We start from the raw sequence: 23331 nt of genomic DNA, 5'->3' as shown, positions 1-23331 counted from the left end.
ACTCTAAGCTGGCCTAGAAATTAATGTGGAAAGAAATAAAGAGAGGTTTCCTTCAAATGTCTGAAAATTATAATTAAAAACCAGAAGAAAAAAAAGAAACATCAATGATGGGAATCATTGATCAGCTGCCTCCTGCACGCCCCCTACGGGGATCGAGCCCACAACCCGGGCACCAGGTGACCCAAGCTGGCTGCCCACGGACAACAGCTGAACGTCAGAATTGGGGCTGTGTTTCCTTTCGGCTCACAGCAGACGTGTTTGCAGAGGTGTTATATGCAATGCAATGGAGCTCATGGAGCGGGTCCCACCCCCTCCACCGGACCCCACAGCCAGGTCTCAAGACCCTGCCTCAGCCCTGGCAGTGTCCTGGTAGCAGAAGCCTTGGTCAGCGGCCTCTGCAGGAATACCAGCCCCACCTGCTGGTTCTTCCCTGCACTTGGCCAGGCTGGGGGTGAAGGGTCTACACAGGTGTCCCTCACTTAACCCAACCTGCAGCAGAGATCTCTGAGCTCAGAGTGGCCACCCGCTAGGGACCCATATTTTGTTCAAGCCTGGACCTTAGAGAACTTTCTTAGGAGGTACAAGATCCTGCTCAAGGGCAGCACCTAGTGGCACACGGCAGCACTGCCCCCTGCAACCCCTCTTCAGCCCTAGTCCAGGGCAGTGCTCCTGAGGGTTCCCAACCAGATGCACTTGGAAACCAGCAGAGGCAGGCCATCAAATGGGCTTCTCCCCACACAGAACAGCAGAGTCTGAGTGGGGGGTGGCTAAGGAGTCCTAGGGCTCTCTGGGGAAAGGGCCGCTGGGCCCATGAGCCTTTTGTGACTACTCCATGTGGTCCCTACCAAGGGAGGCTGGCCTGGAGCCCTAACGGTTCAAAAGGCAGCACTGGAGAAAGGAACCAGGCAGGGGCTGGTAGGGCAGGGCCAGGAACTGGGCAGGGGAGGGACCCCACTGGTGGCGCTGGCCCTTCAGGAACTATGTGTCATGAGAAACTTGCACCTGGCATTATGAGGGAGTGAAAAGAGGAGATGGCTCCACATTGGGGAGGGCTGCAGGGCAGGTGACGGCTCTTTACTCCTGTCCCCAGCTGCTTGACCCCCAAAGACCTGCCTCACCCAGGAACTTCCTCGGCCTCAAGGAAGAAACAGACTCAGCTTTTGCAGATGTTTCCTTTCCTGCATCTAGGCAACATGCTTAGCCACAATGCCCTCCTACTCCCCACGCTACCGCCAGACTGACACCTCACGGGCTGGGTCATCTCCTCAGCTCTGGCCATGATGCCCAGTTCAGGGTCCAGAGGGCCCCAGCAAGGGACTGGGGAGAACAGTGTTCAGAGGCCCCCTCCACCACTGACCGTGGAGGAGCCACCTCCCATCTCGAGAGGGGGATCGAGCTCACAACCCAGGCACCAGGTGACCCAAAGCCGGCCCAAGCACAGACAACGGCTAAACGTCAGAATCGGGCTTTATTTCCTTTCAGCTCGCAGGAGAGGCCCATATCCAGCAGAGGCCCCTCCGATTCCGAGCCCGGGGACATGCAGGGGCCCTCAGAAACCCGACCTGAGGCTGTGTGCACTTGGATGGGCAGGGAGGACCTGAAGATGGTGACCAGGCCCTGCTCCATATACTCTGACTGCCCTGCAGCCCCCTGACCCGGGACATGAAGGCTGCCTCCCTGCCACTGGGCCAGGCATGAAGCATGTGTGTCCACATGGCCAGTCCATCTTGGAGGTAACAACCCCTTGCAGAGTTCAGAGTTCCAGAGATGACACTACCCCAGAAGTGCCACCACTACCACCCCCCCCCCCCCCCGTCACCGTTGTTGTGAGAATGAGAGAGGTATGTGGGGGATAGGGGAGGCTAAGCCAGGGGGGGCAGGCTGTGCAGAGGCCACCCAGATCAGCATCGTCTTCCTGGGGCAGAGCCGCCCAAGCCCCTCCTCTCAGCAGTGAATTCTGGGCCCCAGGAAGCACATCCCACCCAGTCCAGCTTCTTCCCATCTCAGGCCCAGCCCGGGAACTCTCTAGAGCCAGAGAATGAAGACAGAGGGGCCTGGCTCCAGGGGTATGAAGGGGACACCCACCACCAGAACCCTCTGGGCCCACCCCCCACATGTGGCCCTAGCGGAGGCCACATTCCACCTCCTGTTGCTTCTCCTGCTCCATGGCGCGTACAAGATCCTGCACAAACCGCATCTCGGAGGCCACCTGCTTGGCCAGAGCCTCGTAGCGGTTCTCAAGACGGCTGAAGCGGCGCTTGAGCCCGCTGGCCCCTAGCAGGGCACCCTTGGCCTCCTCCTGGGCCTGCCGCTGGAGGGCCTCGGTCTTGTGCAGCTCTTGCCGCAGCCGTCGCAGGTCCTGGCCAATGCTCTCGTTTTCCTCCCTGTACCAGGCCTCCTTCTCTTCATAGATGGCTGTCAGGGCCTCGATGTCCTCATGGAAGAGCCGCCGGCTGTGTTCCAGCCCACGCAGGCCCTCCTCGGCCGCCGCCACCTCCTCCAGTACCTTGGAGAAGCGCTCGAAGTTGATGTAGGTATTGTTGGGGGGCATGCTCGAATGGGACTTGATAGTGTACTCCTTGAGGCGGGCTGTCTTCAGGCGCCGACGCTCCGGTTTCCGGCCACTGTCTTCCCTCCGCACATTCCGCCGCCTGATCGCCTGCAGGGGGAGAGAGAACACAGCCTGGAACAGGGGGCAGGTGGTTGACCACCGAGGGCCACATCCAGCCCTCTGCTTACTTTTGTAAATAAAGTTTTGTTGGCACACAGACATGCTCATTTGCATGCATGTGGTCATGGTGCTTTCCTGATACGAAGGCAGAGCTGAATACTGATGCCAGGGACCACAGAGCAAAACATATAGTGATTGGCCCTTTACAGAAGGCTGCCAACTTTGGCCCAGAGGTGACCCCTTCTGAAAGTTTCTGTGGGAGGGAGCCCTGCTGCGTGCACAGAGGGACCAAGGATGCTAGCGGATGCCTCAGTGAGATGGCTCTGCCACCATTTCGGGGGCACCTCATCTCCCACTGCCCAGACGACCACTCTGGGGACCCTCCCTGGATGCTGAGGGCTTGTCACGACCCCCATCCCTCAGGGGGAGCAGCCCCCACCTCACCTTGATCCAGGAATGCTCCAGGCTCTGGGAGATGGTCATTCTCCTCCTGGAAAAGCACCCCCCACCCCAGCCCGGGTTAGTCACATGTGTGCCATCTGCACCGTCCTCCCCGCAAGGAGCAGCGAGCCGGGAAGGGTTTTCCAGGCTCTCCCTGCCTCAGTTCTGCTCTCTGCAGCCCGTCCAGGGCTGGCTCAGACACCTGTCCCTGAGGACCCCCAACCCCTAAGTTCGCCCTCCAGCCTGGCTGCAAGTCCCTGAAATGACCTTGAAATTATACACACAATCCAGGCACCCACTCCGCTAAGCCAGCCACAGGGAGCCTGTCAAGGCACCTTTGGGGGCATAGGCTCGGGGTTCTCGGTATTCCCTGAGGGTCGAGACCTAACGCTGGGGTCAAACAACAAACAGCTCACAACTCAGGTACCCACAGGAGGGGCCGGAAGGCAACAAGAATGGGCAGAATACACAGGGAGGGCCACGGCCACAGAGAGCACCTCCCTGTGAATGGAGGCTCTGTGCTGCCAGGACTTTGAGATTTTTTTTCCTAAAACAAAAAAGTAGCAACCTGGAATTTCATGTGAAACCCCATTCTTAAAGTTGGCAATGAATTAAAGCTTCTTAAGACACAGTGTGGGCCAACCTAAGCCATCCATTGCTATCTCCAGCCCAAAGCAGAAGCCAGTTACGAAGACGTGGTGACTTGGAGAGAGGTCTTCTCGGCCACACCACCCATTCCAGGGAGACTCGTTTGGCCTTCCCACGGGGCTGCTCCCTGACCCCTCTGCTCGGCCTGTGCTTACTTGGGGTCCTTGACAAGCAGCCGGCGGATGAAGTCCTTGGCCAGCTCACTGGTGTTGCTAAAGTACTCCTCATCGAAGTCATAGTTCACGGCTGAGATATTGGTCAGGGTCTCCTGCTTGGTCTCACCCAGGAATGGGGATGCGCCACTCAAACTGGAAGACAAACATGGGGCTCAGTGTCCCCTGTGTTTGTTCCATCACCGGGCTGCTGCCCGGAGAAGTGCTCACGAAGGGGCCAACAGAGGAAGGCGGACCTTGAGCCCTAACCATCCCACACATGCATTCCCTGGACCTTCCAACCAGCCCCGCCCTGGCTGCCAACCAGAAGGCAGTAAGCAGTCAATGCCCAGCTAGATAGATGCTAAAACCTGTGAGTGAAATCCTTGTGGAAGCTCAAAGTATCTATGTAGATGCACAATCTCAAAGAATCTGCCCCAGAACGTTTAGTGATTCCAGTGGAAAAAACAGTCACTTTCCAAGAGAATCTTGGCTGATGCCACCGAGCACACGGTCAAGGTCGGCATCACTGGTGATGACACACACAGGTGTCACCTGCCTTCCTGATACTCTGCACTGCGTGGGCCACACCACCACCCCTGTGGGGCTCTGGGCAATAGATACTAATTTATGGTACAAAACATATATTTGGTCTTCAGCCTGGTCCTTGGATATATGGCTCCCATAACCCTTGAATTTCCTAAAACATAATGATAGGGGGGCAGCAGGAAGTGTCAGGCGGGTACTCACAGGATATAGGTGATGACACCAATGCTCCTAGAAGAGAACACACGAGAAGAGGAAGGTCAGCTTAGCTGCGGGGTGCAGCACCCTGACTCCCAGAGTTTCTACAGGGCAGGGGCCCAGAGCCCACATGGGGACGCTATAAGCCCAAGGTTTCTGGGCCAGCTGGGCAGCAGGTCTGTCAGCCCACAGGTCTGTCAGCCCTGCTCCCCTTCTCCTGCCCTGGGGTCTCAGGATTGGCTACTTAAACACCTTTGGCCACACCCTCCTGTCAAGGCTCAAAGGGGCCACAGTGAGGGCAGGACAAACAGCACCATGGCCCCACAGTCCCTGCAGATCTGGGACCCAGCGTAGGGCCAGCAGGATCAGCAAACTGTTTTTTGTGTTGTCTTTTTATAGAAAAGCAAGCAACAATGTATTGACCACAGCAGAAACACACTGAGGACAGTGAAACAAGGACCATTTCCCCCCAGTTGTAAATTTCACGGGGTCCCTTAGAGATTAGGGGATACGTGCCTGTGGGGAGAGGAGAAGGGAACAGCACAGGTATGCTCCCGGAGGGAGAACACGCTGGGACCTTCATTTTCAGGGGATTTTAAAGGCTGGGCATTTAGGGGAGGTGTTAGGGGAGAATCAATAGACTATTCATCAGCTTTATGCTTATGTACCAAAATGAGATTTATTCCCTTCATTTGTCTACCCTTTGGTTGTAGTTGGCAAATGGCACTAATTGGATTTCTGTTATCTGTCTCCCTAAATAGGATGACTTAAGCTATTTACCCTCTGGCTGGGGAGGAGAAGTACAAACCATTTACTCTTAAATGTCCTTGTTTTAAGGAAGATAGGATTTACTAGGTGGCTGCAAACTGCTATTTATCTGTCTTAGTTTCCTTATTCCGCCTGCCCTGGAATTTTCCTAGCTTCTTACTATTCTTTTTTTTTTAAAGTATATTTTATTGAGTTTTTTACAGAGAGGAAGGGAGAGAGATAGAGAGTTAGAAACATCGCTGAGAGAGAAACATCGACCAGCTGCCTCCTGCACAACCCCTACTGGGGATGTGCCTGCAACCAAGGTACATGCCCTTGACCAGAATCGAACCTGGGACCCTTCAGTCCACAGGCCGACGCTCTATCCACGGAGCCAAACCGGTTAGGGCCTAGCTTCTTACTGTTCTATCACATCTTTACATGCTCTTCCTTCTGTGTCCTAATCTTCTTTTCTTATGAGGACACCAGGCATAATGGTTAGGGCCTACCCTAATGACCTCACTTTATTTCTTTATAGACACTATCTCCAAAGAGGAGATACTGAAGTTTGAATTTCAACATACGAATTTTGGAGGCATACAATTCAGCCTGTAACAGTCACTGAAAACAAGGAAAGCCTGAGAAACTGTCACAACCAAGAGAAGACTAAAGACACCTGACAACTTCATGTCATATGGTATCCTAAATGGGATCCTGGGACACTGGATTTAAAAAAAGAACACTGGGTTAAAAATTAGGAAATATGAATAAACAAAGACTTTAATAAATAATAATAATGTGTCAATATTGTGTCCATTAATAACGTATCCATTAATTGTGCAACAAATCATACTAATGCATGTTAATAACAGGAGAAAATGTGTGTGTAATGGGGATTTGGGGTGATTATTTGGGAATTCTGTACTATCTGCTTAATTTTTCTGTAAATCAAAATCTGTTCTAGCCCAGCCCGTGTGCTCAGTGGTTGAGCATCGACCTGTGAACCAGGAGGTCACAGTTTGACTCTGGTCAGGGCACATGTCCAGGTTGCAGTCTCAATCCCCATTGCGGTCATGCAGGAGGCAGCCGATCAATGCTTCTCTCTCATCATTGATGTTTCTATTTCTCTCTACCTCTCTCTTCCTCTCTGAAATCAATAAAAATATATATTTGTTAAAAACTGTTCTAGCCCTAACCGGTTTGGCTCAGTGGATAGAGTGTTGGCCTGCGGACTGAAGGGTTCCAGGTTCGATTCCAGTCAAGGGCATGTACCTTGGTTGCAGGCACATCCCCAGTGGGGGGCATGCAGGAGGCAGTTGATCGATGTTTATAGCTCTCTATCCCTCTCCCTTCCTCTCTGTAAAAAAATCAATAAAATATATATTTTTAAAAACTGTTCTAAAAAATAAAGCCTATTAGTTTTAAAAAAAATTAAATATAGTCTCAAGAACACCGTAAAGGAACTGACTTACTGTCACTTTCGCTATAGCCCCAGGATGCTTTACAAAGCAGTCACACAAATGAGTCCTTAGCTAGTGTTCTGGTCTGTTTTTATTGCTTTTGCCTTGCTGCACTCCAATCAGAAATTCCAAGTTATTTTGCACTTTTATGAAATAACTACCAACAATCAAAATTTGTCAATTGCCCATGATGTTCAGATGACAATAATATCCACCACAGGATAATACAACCAAAATATTGGACATTGCCTTTCACTAGTGAAACTTAACACATCATGTCCATCACTGGATAAGACAAGAAAAATACAAACTAAGGGACCTAATTACAGTTAGCAGGACGCATCTGCCCTTGGCTATGCCTGCGTAGTCAGAGCTGCACAGTGCAAAGGTCCAGGTCCGGGTCCTCCTCCTCCGCCCTGCTGCACCCGCTCCCCACGGTGGGTTCAGACAGCGCATGTGCAGTGCTTAACAGAGGCCAGGAGCCCAAGAATTAGTCTCTTCTCACCTTAGAAGAAAACTCTCCTAGTTAAGAGAAAGGGGTCATGAGCGTACTCTTTCATGAAGAGGACTGGTGTGACTCGCCAAGTCAGGCAGACGCAGGGGCTTTAGGGGATGAGGTCCCAGCAGTAGCGCCAAGCAGCATAAGCAGCCTACATGTTTTAAGTTACGCTACCCATGCCACAGAAACCAAGAAGGTTTTAATGGCCCCAGCCAGTCCCCACGTGTAACTGTTTTCCACCACTTACTCACTGTGGTTCCGGGACACAGTTGCCGCCACCGTTCCTGTAATGCCTCTCCAACCCTTTCCCAAACTGTTTTTATAGAGGGTCAGACAGCGAGCATTTCAGGGCATTGTGTATATTTATGGGCCACTAATGGTCTGTCGCATACTTGTCTTTTTTTTTTATCCTCACCCGAGGACGAGGACATTGCCCATTGATTTTTAGGGAGAGTGGAGGAGAGAGGGAAAGACAGACAGAAATATCCATGTGAGAGAAACACATCGATTGGTTGACTCCTGCACAAGCCCTGACCAGGGCCCGGTCAGGGAGAAGCCTGCAACTGAGGTACGTGCCCTGATCGGAATCGAACCCAGGAACCTTCGGTCCACAGGCCAACACTCTATCCCTGAGCCAAACCAGCTAGGGCTCTGCTGTTTTTAATGCCCCCCCCCCCTTTTTTAAAAATATATTTTATTGATTTTTCACAGAGAGGAAGGGAGAGAGATAGAGAGTTAGAAACATCGATGAGAGAGAAACATCGATCAGCTGCCTCCTGCACATCTCCCACTGGGGATGTGCCCGCAACCCAGGTACGTGCCCTTGACCGGAATCGAACCTGGGACCCTTCAGTCCGCAGGCCGACGCTCCATCCACTGAGCCAAACCGGTTTCGGCAATGCCCCTTTTTAAAAAACTGAGACCACCGCTCCCAGCTCCTAGGCCTGTTCTGGCCGTTGGGCTGCATTTTGCTGAACCCTATTCTAAAGCAATGGTCCGTCCTGCCTGTGCCCCACAGCACCAAGACCATGGGATGGGCAATGCCCCAGCCTGTAGCTCCTGGGGATGAGCAGGGGGAGATTCCACAAGGAGCGGTCCCAGGTGTGTATGCTGGACTCAGCGCTGGGCAGCCCTGGGTCCCCAAAGCTACCCCTGACTCACCACATGTCCGCCTCCAGACCCAAGGGTTCATAGTTGACAATCTCAGGAGCTGCAGGGACAGGGAAACAGAAGGTACAGGGTCAGGAACTGGTTGCACCTAAGACCACACCGGGCACATAGCCAAGGGCAGTGGTACAGTCCCCCCCACCCCTGAAGGTAACTGGGGGTCACTCGGGAAAACACCCACAAATGCACAGGCAAGGCCAGCTCTGAGGCAGGAAGGCTGGGACAGTGACAGCAACAACCCAAGGTCTTTTTGTTATTGTTAATCCTCACCTGAGGATATATTTTTCCACTGATTTTTAGAGAGAGTGAAAGGAAGGAGGGAGGGAGGAGGGGGAAGGAAAAAAAGAAAGAGGCGGGGGCGGGGGGGGGAGAAACATGGATGGGAGAGAGACACAATTGGTTGCCTCCCTCAAGTGCCCCCACCTGGGCCAGGGGATTGAACCTACAACCCAGGTATGTGGCCTTGATCAGGAATCGAACCTGCAACCCTTTGGTACATGGGTCAATGCTCTAAACACAGGCAGGGCCCAACCTGAGGTCTTGAGCTTCCCCTTGCCCAATGCCAGGCACCTGACGGCCGTGAGTCAGGCATCCAGGGACCAGGCCCAACTCACCCTACACTGCTGGAGATCCTTGAATACACCTACCCAAGCCCCAGCCCCTGATGCACAGGCAGGGCCTTACCAACAAATTCTGGGGTGCCAAAGATGTTCTTGAACTCGTTCCCGGCTTCAATCTTGTGAGCGATGCCAAAGTCAATAAGCTTGATGCGTGGGTTGGGCACGTTCTTGTCTAGGAGCATGATGTTTTCGGGCTGGGCGGGGGAAGGGAGAGCAGGGCAGTGGGAAGAGGATCTGCTGCTTCTGCTGGCCTGGCATCTCTGGGAACAGCACCTGGAATTTCCCTAGGCTCCCCCCAACTCCCAGCCCGTGGGGTGTGGGCAGGCTGATGCCACCCTGAGGGTCCAGGCCTGAGCAGGTCCCTCTCCTCAACTCCCAGAGCATCACGGGTCCAGGAGGGGTACATTCTGTGCCCATGAAAGCAGAACCCTCTCTTGAGCCCCCATCCTCACCTGCACCGGCCAGCCAGGCTGGTGCAGAGCTTCCCAGTGGGGCTTACCTTGAGGTCAAAGTGGGCGATGCGCTTGGAGTGCAGGTAGTGGACGCCATCCAGGATCTGCTTAAGGAACTGAGTGGCCTCGTCCTCTGTCAGCGACTCCTTCTCGGCCAAGAAATCAAAGAGCTCCCCACCAGAAACCAGCTCCAGGATGAGCACCACATCGGTCTTATTCTCAAAGATGTCATGTAGCGTGATGATGTTGGGGTGCCGAATCTCCCGCAGGATGTTCACCTCCCGCTCGATCTCCTCCCGGCTGACCCCCCGCCGGCTGGATGACAGGCGGCGTTTCTTGATGAACTTGGCTGCATACTCCTTCCCAGTGCCCTTCTGCCGGCATTTCCGCACAATGGCAAACTGGCCGCTGCAGGGACAGAGGGGCAAGGGAGGTGATCAGAGCACCAAGAGGGACCTAGGCCCGCCACCATCTCCTGGGGCAGCACTCTCCTAGCTCCTGGCACCACGTAAGTGCAAGTCCCCAAGATGTACCCAGTAGGTATGCTGCTATGGGAGTGCAAAGCGCACAAAACACAATGGCTGCCTGGCATTTTTGCAACAGTGAAAAAAATAAAAACAGCTCAATGTATACCAAGAGGGAACTAAAATCCATCATGGAAATAAATCCAGTGGAATCTTACACCATCATGAAAAAGAATGAAGGCAACTCTTTAAGCTCAGTGAAAAAAAGCCACCTGAAAAATGACACACAGAATGAGATCTTTTTGTTTAAAAATGCTATGTGTTATCCATACATACAGATATATTTATGTATGTATATGCAGAAAATAAGGTCTGAAAGACACACACCAAGCTGTTAGCAATAGCCTCTGAGGACTGGGATTGAGGAAATAAGGGCAGCAAAAAGGGTTTCTTATTTATCTGATAAAATTCTATACTGAGCCCTGGCTGGTTTGGTTCAGTGGATAGAGCATTGGCCTGCGGACTGAAGGGTCCCAGGTTCGATTCTGGTCAAGGGCATGTACCTTGGTTGTGGGCACATACCCAGTAGGGAGTGTGCAGGAGGCAGCTGATCAATGTTTCTCTCTCATCGATGTTTCTAACTCTCTATCCCTTTCCCTTTCTCTCTGTAAAAAAATCAATAAAATATATATTTTTTTTAAATTCCATACTGACTCGACTTTTTATAGGATATTTCATTATTTTAAAAAACAAAGAAAAAAGAAAGAGCTAATGACTTCAAGAGAGCTTCTTATTCAATAGGCAGAGTGAAAGAAATGCACACATTTTCTTGTCTTTTGTTGATTTTAGAGAAAGAGGGGAAGGGAGAGAGAGACTGATTTGTTGTTTACTCATTTATGCACTCTCTGATTGATTCTTGTATGTGCCCTGACCGGGGATCCAGCCTGCAGCCTTGGGGTATTGGATGACACTAACCAACTGAGCTACCTGGCCAGGGTCAAAAATGCACACAACTTTCAAAACAAGGGAAGAGTGAGGATGTGGAGAAATTAGAACGTGCACACACAGCTGGTAGGAATGCAAAATAGGGCAGCTGCTGTGGAAAAGTCTGGTGGTTCCTCAAATGGTTAACATAGAATTACCATCTGACCTAGCAATTCCACGCCTAGGTATGTATCTAAGAGAAATGAAAACATGTGTCCACACAAAAACCTGCACATAAATATTCATAGCAGCATGATTCCCAACAGCCAAAACATGGAAACAACACATGTTTCTGTTCATCAACACATGAACAGATGTGGTCCATCCACACAGGGGAACATTATGTGACATGAAAAGGAGTGAAGCACTGATGCTCGCTACAATGTGGAAGGACCCTGAAATCATGCCGCTCAGTGAGAGAAGCCAGACACAAAAGGCCACACAGTGTGTGATTCTATGTATGCGAAATGTGAACAGGCAAATTCAGAGACAGAACTGGGTTAGTGGTTGTCAGGGGCTGGGGAAAGGGGATGGGGTGGCTGCTAATGGGGAGAGGAAATGTTCTAAAAATAGTGATGATGGTTGCAGAACACTGTGAATACACTAAAGATCATGAAATTATGCATTTTAAATGAGTAACTGTATGCTATGTTAATTATATCTGAAGATAGCTGTTATTTATTAATCCTCACACGAGTGTATTTTCCCACTGATTTTTAGAGAGAGTGGAAGGAAGGGGGAGAGAGAGAACATCGATGTGAGAGACACATCGACTGGTTGCCTCCACACACACCCCGGCCAGGGCTGGGGATCGAGCCTGAAGCCAAGGTACATACCCTTGACCAGAATCGAACCTGGGACCCTTCAATCCACACCAATGTTCTATCCACTGAACCAAATTGGCTAGGGCAAGATAGCTGTTATTTAAAAGAGAGATAAATTCTATGTACTGCACTCCAGAGAGCTCTCCAATGTCCAAACTATTTTTTTCTTCAATATATTTTGCCCGCAACAAAATACCGGCTCTTCCACAAAATACCGACTTCTGCGCATGGGCCACAAAGTTTTAATCGCACTGTACATGCGTGCCCCCACGTGGTATTTTGTGGAAGAGCCACACTCAAGGGGCCAAAGAGCCGCATGTGGCTCGCGAGCCACGGTTTGCTGACCACGGTCCTAGCAGATTTGACTCAGTGGATAGAGCGTCGGCCTGCAAACTGAAAGGTCCCGGGTTCGATTCTGGTCAAGGGCACAGGTCCGGGTTGTGGGCTCGATCTCCAGTGGGGGACTTGCAGGAGGCAGCCGATCCATGATTCTCTCTCATCATGGATGTTTCTATCTCTCTCTCCCTCTTCCTTCCTCTCTGAAATCAATAAAAATATATTTTAAAAATAAAAATAAATAAATAAAATAAAAAATAAAAAGGTGGGGCAAGTTCAAGATGGACAAAATTGTTTCCGACCATGGTAAGCTGAATAACAACCCCTCCAAAGATGTCTGATCCAGGGAACCTATGCATGTGTCCTCACATTGCAAAAAAAACAAAAAACTTTGCAGGTGGAATTAAGGACCCTGAGATGAAATAATCCTGGATTACCAGGGGGTGCCCAGTGTCATCACAGGGTCCACATAAGAGGGCGACAAGAGGGTCAGAGGAATGGAAGAAGCTACACTGCTGGCTGTGAAGGTGGAGGGAGAGGCCTCGAGCCGAGGATGCGATGCCTCTACAAAAGGCCAGAAACAATTCTCCCTGGAGCCTCCAGAGAAACCAATCCTGCAGATCCATTTCAGCTCCTTCAAAAAAAATATATATATATATATATTTTTTAATTGATTTCAGAGAGGAAGGGAGAGGGACAGAAACATCAATGCTGAGAAAGAACCATCGACCAGCCACCTCCTGCAAGCCCCCCACTGGGGATTTAAGCTGGCAACCCAGGCTGAGCCACACCAGCCAGGCCATTTCAACTCCTGAATCCCAGATCTTTTTTTTTTTTTTTTAATATATATTTTATTGATTTTTTTTACAGAGCGGAAGGGAGAGGAACAGAGAGTTAGAAATATCGATGAGAGAGAAACAGATCAGCTGCCTCCTGCACACCCCCTACTGGGGATGTGCCAGCAACCAAGGTACATGCCCTTGACTGGAATCGAACCCGGGACCCTTTAGTCCGCAGGCCGACGCTCGGACTGAGCCAAACCAGCTAGGGCTGAATCCCAGATCTTTAAGATAATGAACATGTGTTTTTCTAAGCCACTGAATGTGGCAATTTGTTACAGCAGCAACAGGAAACTAAAATACTAATCTAAAAGTCGAGGGCACAAGTTAGACGTGACAGGTGGTGTCCCTAATTAGGTCTCACCACCATGAATCCACCAAAACAGTCCCCTGGGTACCTATGTTCTTGCCCCGCACCTGAAATGCTTTTCTCCCTCCCCTCTGCCAACATCCAAACTAACTCCTCCAGGCCCACATTCCATCCCACAATGATTCCCTGGCGGTAATGACAGCGAATGCCAAATGTTCACCTGTGCCAGGAATGCTGGGCTAAGTAAGTGCTGAATACATGGCCTAATTTATATATATATATAAGGCTAATATGCTAAGTATCCAACCATCCGACCAGTCGCTATGCCACACACTGACCACCAGGGGGCAGACGCTCAATGCAGGAGCTGCCGTGGCGCACACTGGCCATTTACAGAGAAACGGCACCACGGACCTGGTGCCCACAAAGCAACACTTGCTTCCCCCAAGTGGGACACAGGCCCCACCACCACCCTTAACAATAGCCCACCAAATCGTAGCCAACACTGCCGAGATCCCATGGCACAAAATGTGGCTCACAGCCCAGCCCAGCCAGCAGTCACTTCCGGCACCAGGTAATGACATCACATAGCAACGCCCAGCTTCCTCTCCCTAGCGACAACTAGCCTCCTTGCAATTTCTTCAGTCCAGGAACACAACTTGCTCTAAAGCCAGGCACAAAGATGTCACACTTTAACCAAATGTCTGTGAAGCGTTTTCCTGTGCCTCATCTCATGTGATCCTCACAGAAGTCCTGGAGTAGGGAGACAGGAGACTGGGTGGAATCCTATTTTCTTTTCATTAGCCAGAAAATGGAGATTTAAAAGTCTTAGAAACTTGATCCGACTGAAAAGAAGAAATGGTGGACCTTGAAAATGACTTCAGGTTTTCTCACTGCGCAGAATAGTCGAACACTGCTGTAGTTATTTTACCCTTTGTTCTCCCTGTGTGATCTATAATAATAATCTGCTTCATGTTGATATTTACTGCTGTGTTGCTGACAATTACCTGAAAGAGAAGTTGGGGTGCTTCACTGGGCTGGAAAAAGTTTAGCTAAATCAGAAAGCAGGCCTAATTAAGCAAGTTTATCTATCTATTATATATATATAAAGCTCTTGCTGGCGCCAATCGCACGCATGTGTTTTGATCTGTCATTGTCAATCATGAATTTGGTTGACACTTCTATTATAGAGAAAGGGCGAATAGTGATATTAAAATACTTCTTCTAGCCAGAACCGGTTTGGCTCAGTGGATAGAGTGTCGGCCTGCGGACTCAAGGGTCCCGGGTTCGATTCCGATAAAGGGCATGTACCTTGGTTGTGGACACATCCCCAGTGGGGAGTGTGCAGGAGGCGGCTGATCGGTGTTTCTCTCTCATCGGTGTTTCTGACTTTCTATCCCTCTCCTTTCCTCTCTGTGGAAGATCAATAAAACATATTTTAAAAAAAAATAAAAAAATAAAATACTTCTTCTAATTAATTTCCTTTCGATGTGCACAAATTTGTGCACCAGGCCACTAGTTTTCAAATACAAAGATACTTTTCCTTTAACTTTATCCCAAAATGAACTAACAAATAAAGACAACTAAGACAGAGCTCATGGAAATAGATAAAGAAGATGCTATGGGCTGACTTGTGTCCCCCCAAAATCTATGTGAAGCCCTAATACTCAGCACCTTGGATGTGACTATTTGGAGATGGGGCCTTTTAAAGAGGTAATTAAATGAAAATGAAGTCACTGGGATAAGTTCTAATCCAATATGACTGGTCTTCTTATAAGAAGAGATTAGGGGCCGAGACCGGTTTGGCTCAGTGGATAGAGCGTCGGCCTGCGGACTGAAGGGTCCCAGGTTCAATTCCGGTCAAGGGCATGTACCTGGGTTGCGGGCGCATCCCCGTTGGGGGGTGTGCAGGAGGCGGCTGATCGATGTTTCTCTCTCATCGATGCTTCTGACTCTCTGTCTCTCTCCCTTCCTCTCTGTGGAAAATCAATAAAATATATTTAAAAAAAAAAAAAAAAAAGAAGAGATTAGGGGGAAAAAAGAAGAGATTAGGAAACAGACACACATAGGGAGAAGAGAGCCATCTACAAGACAAGAGGACAGCCCTGGCCAGATGGCTAAGTAAGTTGGAGCGTCGTCCCATACACAAGATTGTGAGTTCGATCCCCGGTCGGAGCATGTATGAAAGGCAACCAAAGGATCTTTCTCTCTCACAGCGATGTTTCTCATTCTCTCTCCCTCCCTCTCTCTCTAGAAATCAATAAAAACATATCCTCGGGTGAGAATTAAAAAGAAAAAAAGAAAAAAGACAAGAGGACAGACCTCAGAGGGAACCAACCCTGATGACATCTTGATCTCAGACTTCTAGCCTCCAGAACTGGGAGATAGTGAATCTCTGTTGTTTCAATCACCCAGTCTGTGGCACTTTGCAACGGATATCTGAGCTAATACAAATGCACACACCATTCCTTGACATGAAAGCCAGGGTAGAAGTTCACAGACTCATCAACACACAAATTAATTTACTTCCTGAGATGGTCGATGTGAACTTGAATTAGAAAGAAAGAACGAACACACACACACACACACACACATGAAACAAGTTCCCAGTTAATTCAGCCCCATGACTCCTGGGACAGGAAAATGTGGGATTGCTTTACTTGTAATCCCTCTCACCACAGTGATTCCTGCAGCTAATTCCCCAAAGACAGTAAATAACTAGACTAGGGAAAGACCTACATCTACTCCAACCTGAATTCCAGTATAATTTCCACCTCTGAAACAGACAGCGTATCATGGTGGCCAACTTCAGAGGCAGAAAGTGAACATGGGAAGGAGGATGGTGTTTGGGGCATAAGGACACACTCACTTCCCAACCCACAGGGCCTTATCTTCATTTCGGCATCTAATGGGTCCATTACCAGGACATGGGAGGGAGCTGGCTAATGAGTAGGTGGAAGCCAGATGCCCATCTCTGGTTCCAGCACACCTGGCAGCTTTGGAGCCAGCGAGGCTTGGTCTCAAGATCTGAATCCTACTTGGCCATTTACAGTCTGTGTGGCCTTGGGCAAGCTGCTTCCCTTCTCTCAGTCCCAGTTTAATAAAATAGGAATAATGGCCCTCGCTGGTTTCACTCGGTGGATAGAGCATCGGCCTGCAGACTGAAGGGTCCCAGGTTCAATTCCGGTCAAGGGCACATGCCCAGGTTGCAGGCTCAATCCCCCGTAGTGGGGGTGCAGGAGGCAGCCAATCAATGAGTCTCTCATTATTGATGTTTCTATCTTTCTCCCTCCCCCTTCCTCTCTGAAATCAATTAAAAAATATTTTAAAAAAATAAAATAGGAATAATGGCACCTGATTCTTCGGTCCTTTAGTAGATGAATGGAAATAACATAAAGATAGAACTCTGCCCTCGCTGGTTTGGCTCAGTGGATAGCGATTTGACCAGTGGACTGAAGGGTCCCCAGCTTCGATTCCGGTCAAGGGCACATGCCTGAGTTGCAGGCTCAATCCCCAGTAGGGAACAGGCAGGAGACAGCCAGTCAATGATTCTCTCTCATCATTGATGTTTCTATCTCTCTCCCTCTCCCTTCCTCTCTGAAATCAATTAAAAAAAAAAAAGATAGAACTCAGATGTCCAAAGGACATCTACAATTTATACAAGTTGCAACGTGGTATGCAGTGATATGTGTCATTAATCCTTCACTTCATTTATCTCTGATAACGTTCTGGACCATTACATGGAGTGATGCTGTCCAAGGTGGCAGCCACTGGCCACAGCAGCTATCAGGCCCATCAAACTGAAATGTGCTGTGATCATACAGTACACACTAGATTTCAAAGGCTTCATATAAAAAAAAAAGTGAGCCCAGCTGGTGTTGCTCAGTGCTTGAGTATCATCCTATGAATCAGGAGGTCACGGTTCAATTCCCAGTCAGGGCACATGCCTGGGTTGCCAGCTGGATCCCCAGTTAGGGGTATGCAGGAGGCAGCTGATCAATGACTCTCTCTCATCACCGATGTTTCTCCCTCCCTCCCTCTCCCTTCCTCTCTAAAATCAATAAAAATATTTATTTTTTTTAAAGTGATAAAATTTTTCACTAATAATTTTATAGCAATTACAAGCAAAATGATAATTACATTCAACCAGGTTAAATAAAGTATGTTGTTAAAGTTATTTTAAAAATTTTTTAAATATATTTCTTTATTGATTTCAGAGAGGAAGGGAAAGGGAGAGAGATAGAAACATCAATGATGACAGAGAATCATTGATTGGCTGCCTCCTGCACACTCCCTACTGGGGATCGATCCCACAACCCGGGCATGTGCCCTTGGCTGGAATCGTACTGGGACCCTTCAGTCCGCAGGCCAACACTCATTTCACTGAACCAAATAGGCTAGGGCATAAAATTATTAAAACTGAAACAGGCCAAAACCGGTTTGGCTCAGTGGATAGAGCGTCGGCCTGCGGACTGAAGGGTCCCAGGTTCGATTCCGGTCAAGGGCATGTACCTGGGTTGCGGGCACATCCCCAGTAGGAGATGTGCAGGAGGCGGCTGATCGATGTATCTCTCTCATCGATGTTTCTAACTCTCTATCTCTCTCCCTTCCTCTCTGTAAAAAATCAATAAAATATATTTAAAAAAAAAAAAAACTGAAACAGCTTTAAAATTTTTGATTAAATTGCAATAAATTTCCTAGGTGGCTCACATTATATAAGTTGCCTAGCTCTTTTGTTGGTTTTTCATTGACTTTTAGAGAGAGGGGAATGGGGGCAGGGAGAGACATCAATGTTAGAAAGAAAAATCAATCATTTGCCTCCTACACAGACCCCAACCGAGGCCAAGGAATGAACCTGAAACCTAGGTATGTGCCCTGACTAGGAACTGATTGCGAGACCTTTTGGTGTACGGGATGATGCTCCAACCAACTGAGCCACACTAACCAGGGCTGCCTGGCTCTTTTAATGGCTGCACAATATTCCACCCACCGATACAAGGTGCTGTGATGGCCACTGAAGAGGCTTCCCATCTTTTGCTCATATAAAATCTTTATAGTTGCCCTAGCCGGCTTGGTTCATTGGATAGAGCATCAGCCTGTGGACTGAAGGGTCCTAGGTTCGATTCCAGCCAAGGGCACATGCCTGGGTTTCGGGCTCGATCTCCAGTGTGGGGTGTGCAGGAGGCAGCCGATCAATGATTCTCTCTCATCATTGATGTTTCTATCTCTCTCTCCTTCTCCCTTTCTCTCTGAAATCAATAAAGAAATATATTTTGCCAAAACCGGTTTGGCTCAGTGGATGGAGCGTCGGCCTGCGGACTGAAGGGTCCCAGGTTCGACTCCGGTCAAGGGCATGTACCTGGGTTGTGGGCACATCCCCAGTAGGGGGTGTGCAGGAGGCGGCTGGTTGATGTTTCTCTCTCATCGATGTTTCTGACTCTCTATCTCTCTCCCTTCCTCTCTGTAAAAAATCAATAAAATATATTTAAAAAAAAAAAAAGAAATATATTTTAGCCGAAACCGGTTTGGCTCAGTGGATAGAGCCTCGGCCTGCGGACTGAAGGGTCCCAGGTTCGATTCCGGTCAAGGGCATGTACCTGGGTTGCGGGCACATCCCCAGTGGGAGATGTGCAGGAGGCAGCTGATCAATGTTTCTCTCTCATCGATGTTTCTAACTCTCTATCTCTCTCCCTTCCTCTCTGTAAAAAATCAATAAAATATATATTTAAAAAAATATATATGTATATATATATATATATATATTTTAAAAATAAAATAAAAATAAAAATCTTTATAGCAATTATTCCTGTTTCTAGGTCATTGGGCCATGTATGTATATATTCCCACTGAATTAATTCAGCAGAATCAGTGAGTTAAAGGGAATATACATATGACATTTTGCTGATTTTTGCCAAACTACCCTCAGCAGGAGATCCTCATACATTTTCTTTTTAAAAAAAAATATATTTAATTCATTTTTTTACAGAGAGGAAGGGAGAGGGATAGAGAATTAGAAACATCGATGGGAGAGAAACATCAATCAGCTGCCTCCTGCACACCCCCTACTGGGGATGTGCCTGCAACCAAGGTACATGCCCTTGACCGGAATCGACCCCGGGACCCTTCAGTCCAAAGGCCGACACTCTATCCACTGAGCCAAACCGGTTAGGGCTCCTCATACATTTTCAACAATAAAGTTTGAGATTGGGAGGCAGGGGAGGGAGAGACTTCATTGGCTACCACTCAAAACAGAGGAAATTCCTAAAGGAGAGACTTCAGAATCCCAAAGGAGCCTGCAAAGGCCTGATGCAGGGCTCGCTCAGTTATTTACATTCCCTTCTGGTGACATCATGGGGCCTTGGCCAGCAGCAAACTCACCAAATAAGGTTTCAGGCTGGGGCTGGGGGGTTGGGGGGTGGTGCCTGGCTGGTCTGGGGCAAGTGGGGGAACAAGTTCCCAAGGGACGCTCCAAGACCCAGCCAGGCAGGAAATCAGCTGCCAGGCTGGCTAGGGAAACCTCCTCTCTCTCCCATAAGAATGCTACACAATTGGCAGGAGACTGGGCCCAGGCAGGAGGCCTTCCCTGGAAATGCCAAGAGCTGGGAGACTCAAGCGCTCCCCATAAGAGAGGATTAAAGAGAGGGACAGACCTCTACCAACAAAACCTGCTAATGCCTAAATATGCCAGGCATTGTGTTAGGTGCCACAGGTACTCAATTATGTTTCTTGCCAAAGGAAATGCACAAAGGATGTCAGAGCAAGGACTCTCAGCCAGGATGTCTGATTCCAGAGCCCAAACTCATTCCACCCGCACATGAACTTGACTCGCTTCTTGGAGAGTAGGATACAGGACATAAGGGGACACACTGTCCAGAAAACCCCCAAGTGCCTTTCTCCTACCCCGGAGCCTTGTCAGAGGGGCCTGCTCACCTGCCCAGCTCCTCCCCCATCTCATAATGGTCTTCCACATCTTCCTGCCTGAATGTGGACATGGTCGCCGGTCTGCCTTCCAGCACCTTCCGCTCCAGTGAAAGCCCGGTCACTGCAGCCTGCGGACAGGACCTCGGGAAGTCTCCTACCAGTGATCCTGGAGGAGACGGGGCAATAGGGAAGAAAGAGTGAGATGCTAGCCATTATTCCTGGCAAACAGCGCAACCTGCTCACCAACCATAGGTTTCACCTCACTCCACGCTGAAGGTGCAGGGTTTCTGGGAAGGGCACCTGCATGTGTCATCTCATTTTGACACCAAACAACCCAAAAGGTCGCCGAGTCCATCAGCCCCCCGTGCCACCTTGCTCCCATCACTCCCACCAGCCATATATATACCTCCTTACGCACTGCCCTAGCCTTTCTCTGCCTCACACTCCTAGGCTTCTCCCAGAGCCCCACACATTCCTAAAAGCTCCCCCACATACGCCACAGCCCCAAACCCTGCCCTCCCTCACTCCCTGCCCAACTTCCTAGGTCTAGAGCCTCAGCAGGCTCCCATCCTTCCTGCCTGCCCATGAGCAACCCCAACTCCTCTTCGTCCTTACCCATTCCCCCCACACCTCAGCTAGTCTCTTAGACCCTCCTCGGCGGTGTGCTCCCCAGGTCTTGAATTCCCCAGGAAATGGGCAATGGCTTCCGAGCTCTTGCAAGCCCCCGACCCATTCTTGCCTGCCCCTGACTTTCACCGTCCTAGCAAGACTAGCCTCCTCCCTCTCCTCAAAGGCACTCCTCCTGGTATTAAAGGCCTCCACCCCCGTCTCCTTCACCCCAAACGGGACCCGCAAAGGGTCAATCTGTCTTCTCCATTGTCCTTCGCCCCCAACCAACGCGTAAGCTCCAAGGCAGACGCTGATAGCCCCCTTCATAGATAGCTCCAGGGGTCCCAACCCATGATGTCTCTGCTCAAGCTACCCCGAGGCCGCCACGCCCCTCGCAGGCCCGGGCCCAGACCCTTTTCCGCTCTCCAAACACCGCCCCCAGACCCCCCGCCTCCCCCGCCCCCAGTGTTCTCCATACCCGCAGACCGCGAACAGAATCCGCTCTTCACCTCCCACAGCTCCGCGCCCCGCCGGTCCCTTCGCCGCGCTGATCCTTGTAACGCGCTGACCCGCGCTGACGTCACCGCGTCTGCCAGTGCCCGGCCCTGGGGAGAGGAATCCACCGCCCATTGGTCAGCGCGCCCGCCACTCGTGACGCCCCGCCCTCCGCTGCCTTCCCGGCCGAGGCCCTCTGGCGTCCGGCTATCCACACCCGGATGCCACCCCGCCATTGGCCTACAGTCTTGCCTTCATGCAGCTGATTGGCCGTAATGAACGCCGGTCAAATTTATGCTCTCCTCTGACGGGGGTTCTGAAGCTGGGAGGCGGGATGCTGAAGTCCTGCATCCCTCTTCCGGCCTTTCTTGGGGCACAAGATACGCGAATCCAAGGCCTAGTTCCGGCAATGGCAGCTCCTGGGGTGGACTCCGGGGCTGCTTTAGTCCGTGAGTGGCAGTAAAATGTTACCCACATTCCAAATGCTTGAGGATTCTTCTGTGACTTCTGTTTGTCTCAAGATACTAGCATGTACTGAGCCTTAGTATGTCCCAATCAGCAAACCGAGGTAAAATATATTAAAATTTCTCCCTTTCTAGTCAGGGAAACTGACACCCAGAGAAGTTAGGTAACCCAACCAAAAGGCAGTAAATGGCATGGCTGAAATTCATTCCCAGATAGACCTGATCCACCTCAGATGCCATCAAACACAAGACCCTATAATATCTTGTGGCCTTTCCCGGCTGCCCTAACATCTTGCCATTCTCCCTTTCTTCACTCCAACCCCATCTGCCTTCCTTCTGACCTCAAACATTTCATTCCTACCCTAGATCTTGACATGAGCTGCTGCTGCTGCCCGGAGAGCGCCTTCCTCCATTCTTGTCTAACTCCAGTGCACACTTCAGCACAGCTAAAGCAGCACCTTCTCCCATACCGTTTCCCCCTATTACATCTTCCATGCATATAATACTCTTCTTACAACTAATAAACCAATCTTGATACATTTTTATTAAGCAAAGTCCACACTTAATTCAGATTCCTGGTTTTCCGTCCTTTTTCTGTCCCATGATTTAATTGCCACATCTCCTTAGGCTCTTGGCTATGACAGTTTTCTCACTTCCCTGATTTTTGTTCTTTTGTTAATCCTCACCCAAGGATAATCTTTCCATTGATTTTTTTTTTTTTTAAGAGAGTGGAAGGGAAGGAGGTGGGGAGGGGGAGAGACATCAATGTGAGACATATCGATTGGTTACCTCTTGAACTCCCCGACTGGGGCCAGGATGGAACCTGCAACCCAGGTACATGCTCTTGACTGCGAATCGAACCTGAGACCCTTTGGTGGGTGGGCAGACATTCTAACCATTGAGCCAGACCGGCTAGGACTCACTTCCATGTTTTTGATGAGTCTGAGTTTTGAGGATTGGTCAGGTATTTTGTAGCCTTTTCTTCAATTGGGATGTCTGATGTTTTTCTCAGTAGAGTTTTTTTGTTTTTTGTTTTTTTAAATATATTTTATTGATTTTTTAGAGAGGAAGGGAGAGGGATAGAGAGTCAGAAACATCGATGAGAAAGAAGCATCCATCAGCCGCCTCTTGCACACCTCCTACTGGGGATGAGACTGCAACTCAGGTACATGCCCTTGACCGGAATTGAACCCAGGACCCTTCAGTCAGCAGGCCGACACTCTATCCACCGAGCCAAACCGGTTAGGGCAAGTGATCGGTTTTAAGACCAGATATAAAGTGCCATTCTCATCACATCATATTCAGAGTCCATACTATCAACATGACTTATTGCTGTTGATGTTGAACTTGGTCACCTGGCACTAGATGTCAGGTTTCTCTTAAAGTTACATGTTTTTCTCTGCTTCTAATATTCTTTGGGAAGCTACTGATGCATAACCCACACTTAATGAGGAGTTGGAACATCATTTTTACTTGAAGAAAAC

General features: G+C 49.6%; 1 protein-coding gene across 1 annotated transcript; it reads right to left on the bottom strand.

The window, feature by feature from the left end:
* Positions 1 to 1449: 1449 nt before the first annotated feature.
* On the bottom strand, positions 1450 to 21503 carry DAPK3 (death associated protein kinase 3). Its single transcript, XM_059697181.1, has 9 exons — positions 21367 to 21503; positions 20289 to 20445; positions 9649 to 10009; positions 9214 to 9343; positions 8524 to 8572; positions 4663 to 4689; positions 3916 to 4068; positions 3116 to 3161; positions 1450 to 2659 (listed from the first exon to the last, which is right to left on the bottom strand). The coding sequence occupies exons 2-9, from the start codon at positions 20348 to 20350 to the stop codon at positions 2123 to 2125; spliced, it is 1365 nt and encodes a 454-aa protein (XP_059553164.1). The 5' UTR covers positions 20351 to 20445; positions 21367 to 21503; the 3' UTR covers positions 1450 to 2122.
* Positions 21504 to 23331: the final 1828 nt, after the last annotated feature.

The sequence above is a fragment of the Myotis daubentonii genome, chromosome 5 (genome assembly GCF_963259705.1).
Source record: "Myotis daubentonii chromosome 5, mMyoDau2.1, whole genome shotgun sequence".
NCBI lineage: Eukaryota > Metazoa > Chordata > Mammalia > Chiroptera > Vespertilionidae > Myotis > Myotis daubentonii.
The sequence above is the reverse complement of the archived record's forward strand: the minus strand, read 5'-3'. Positions and strand labels throughout refer to the sequence as shown.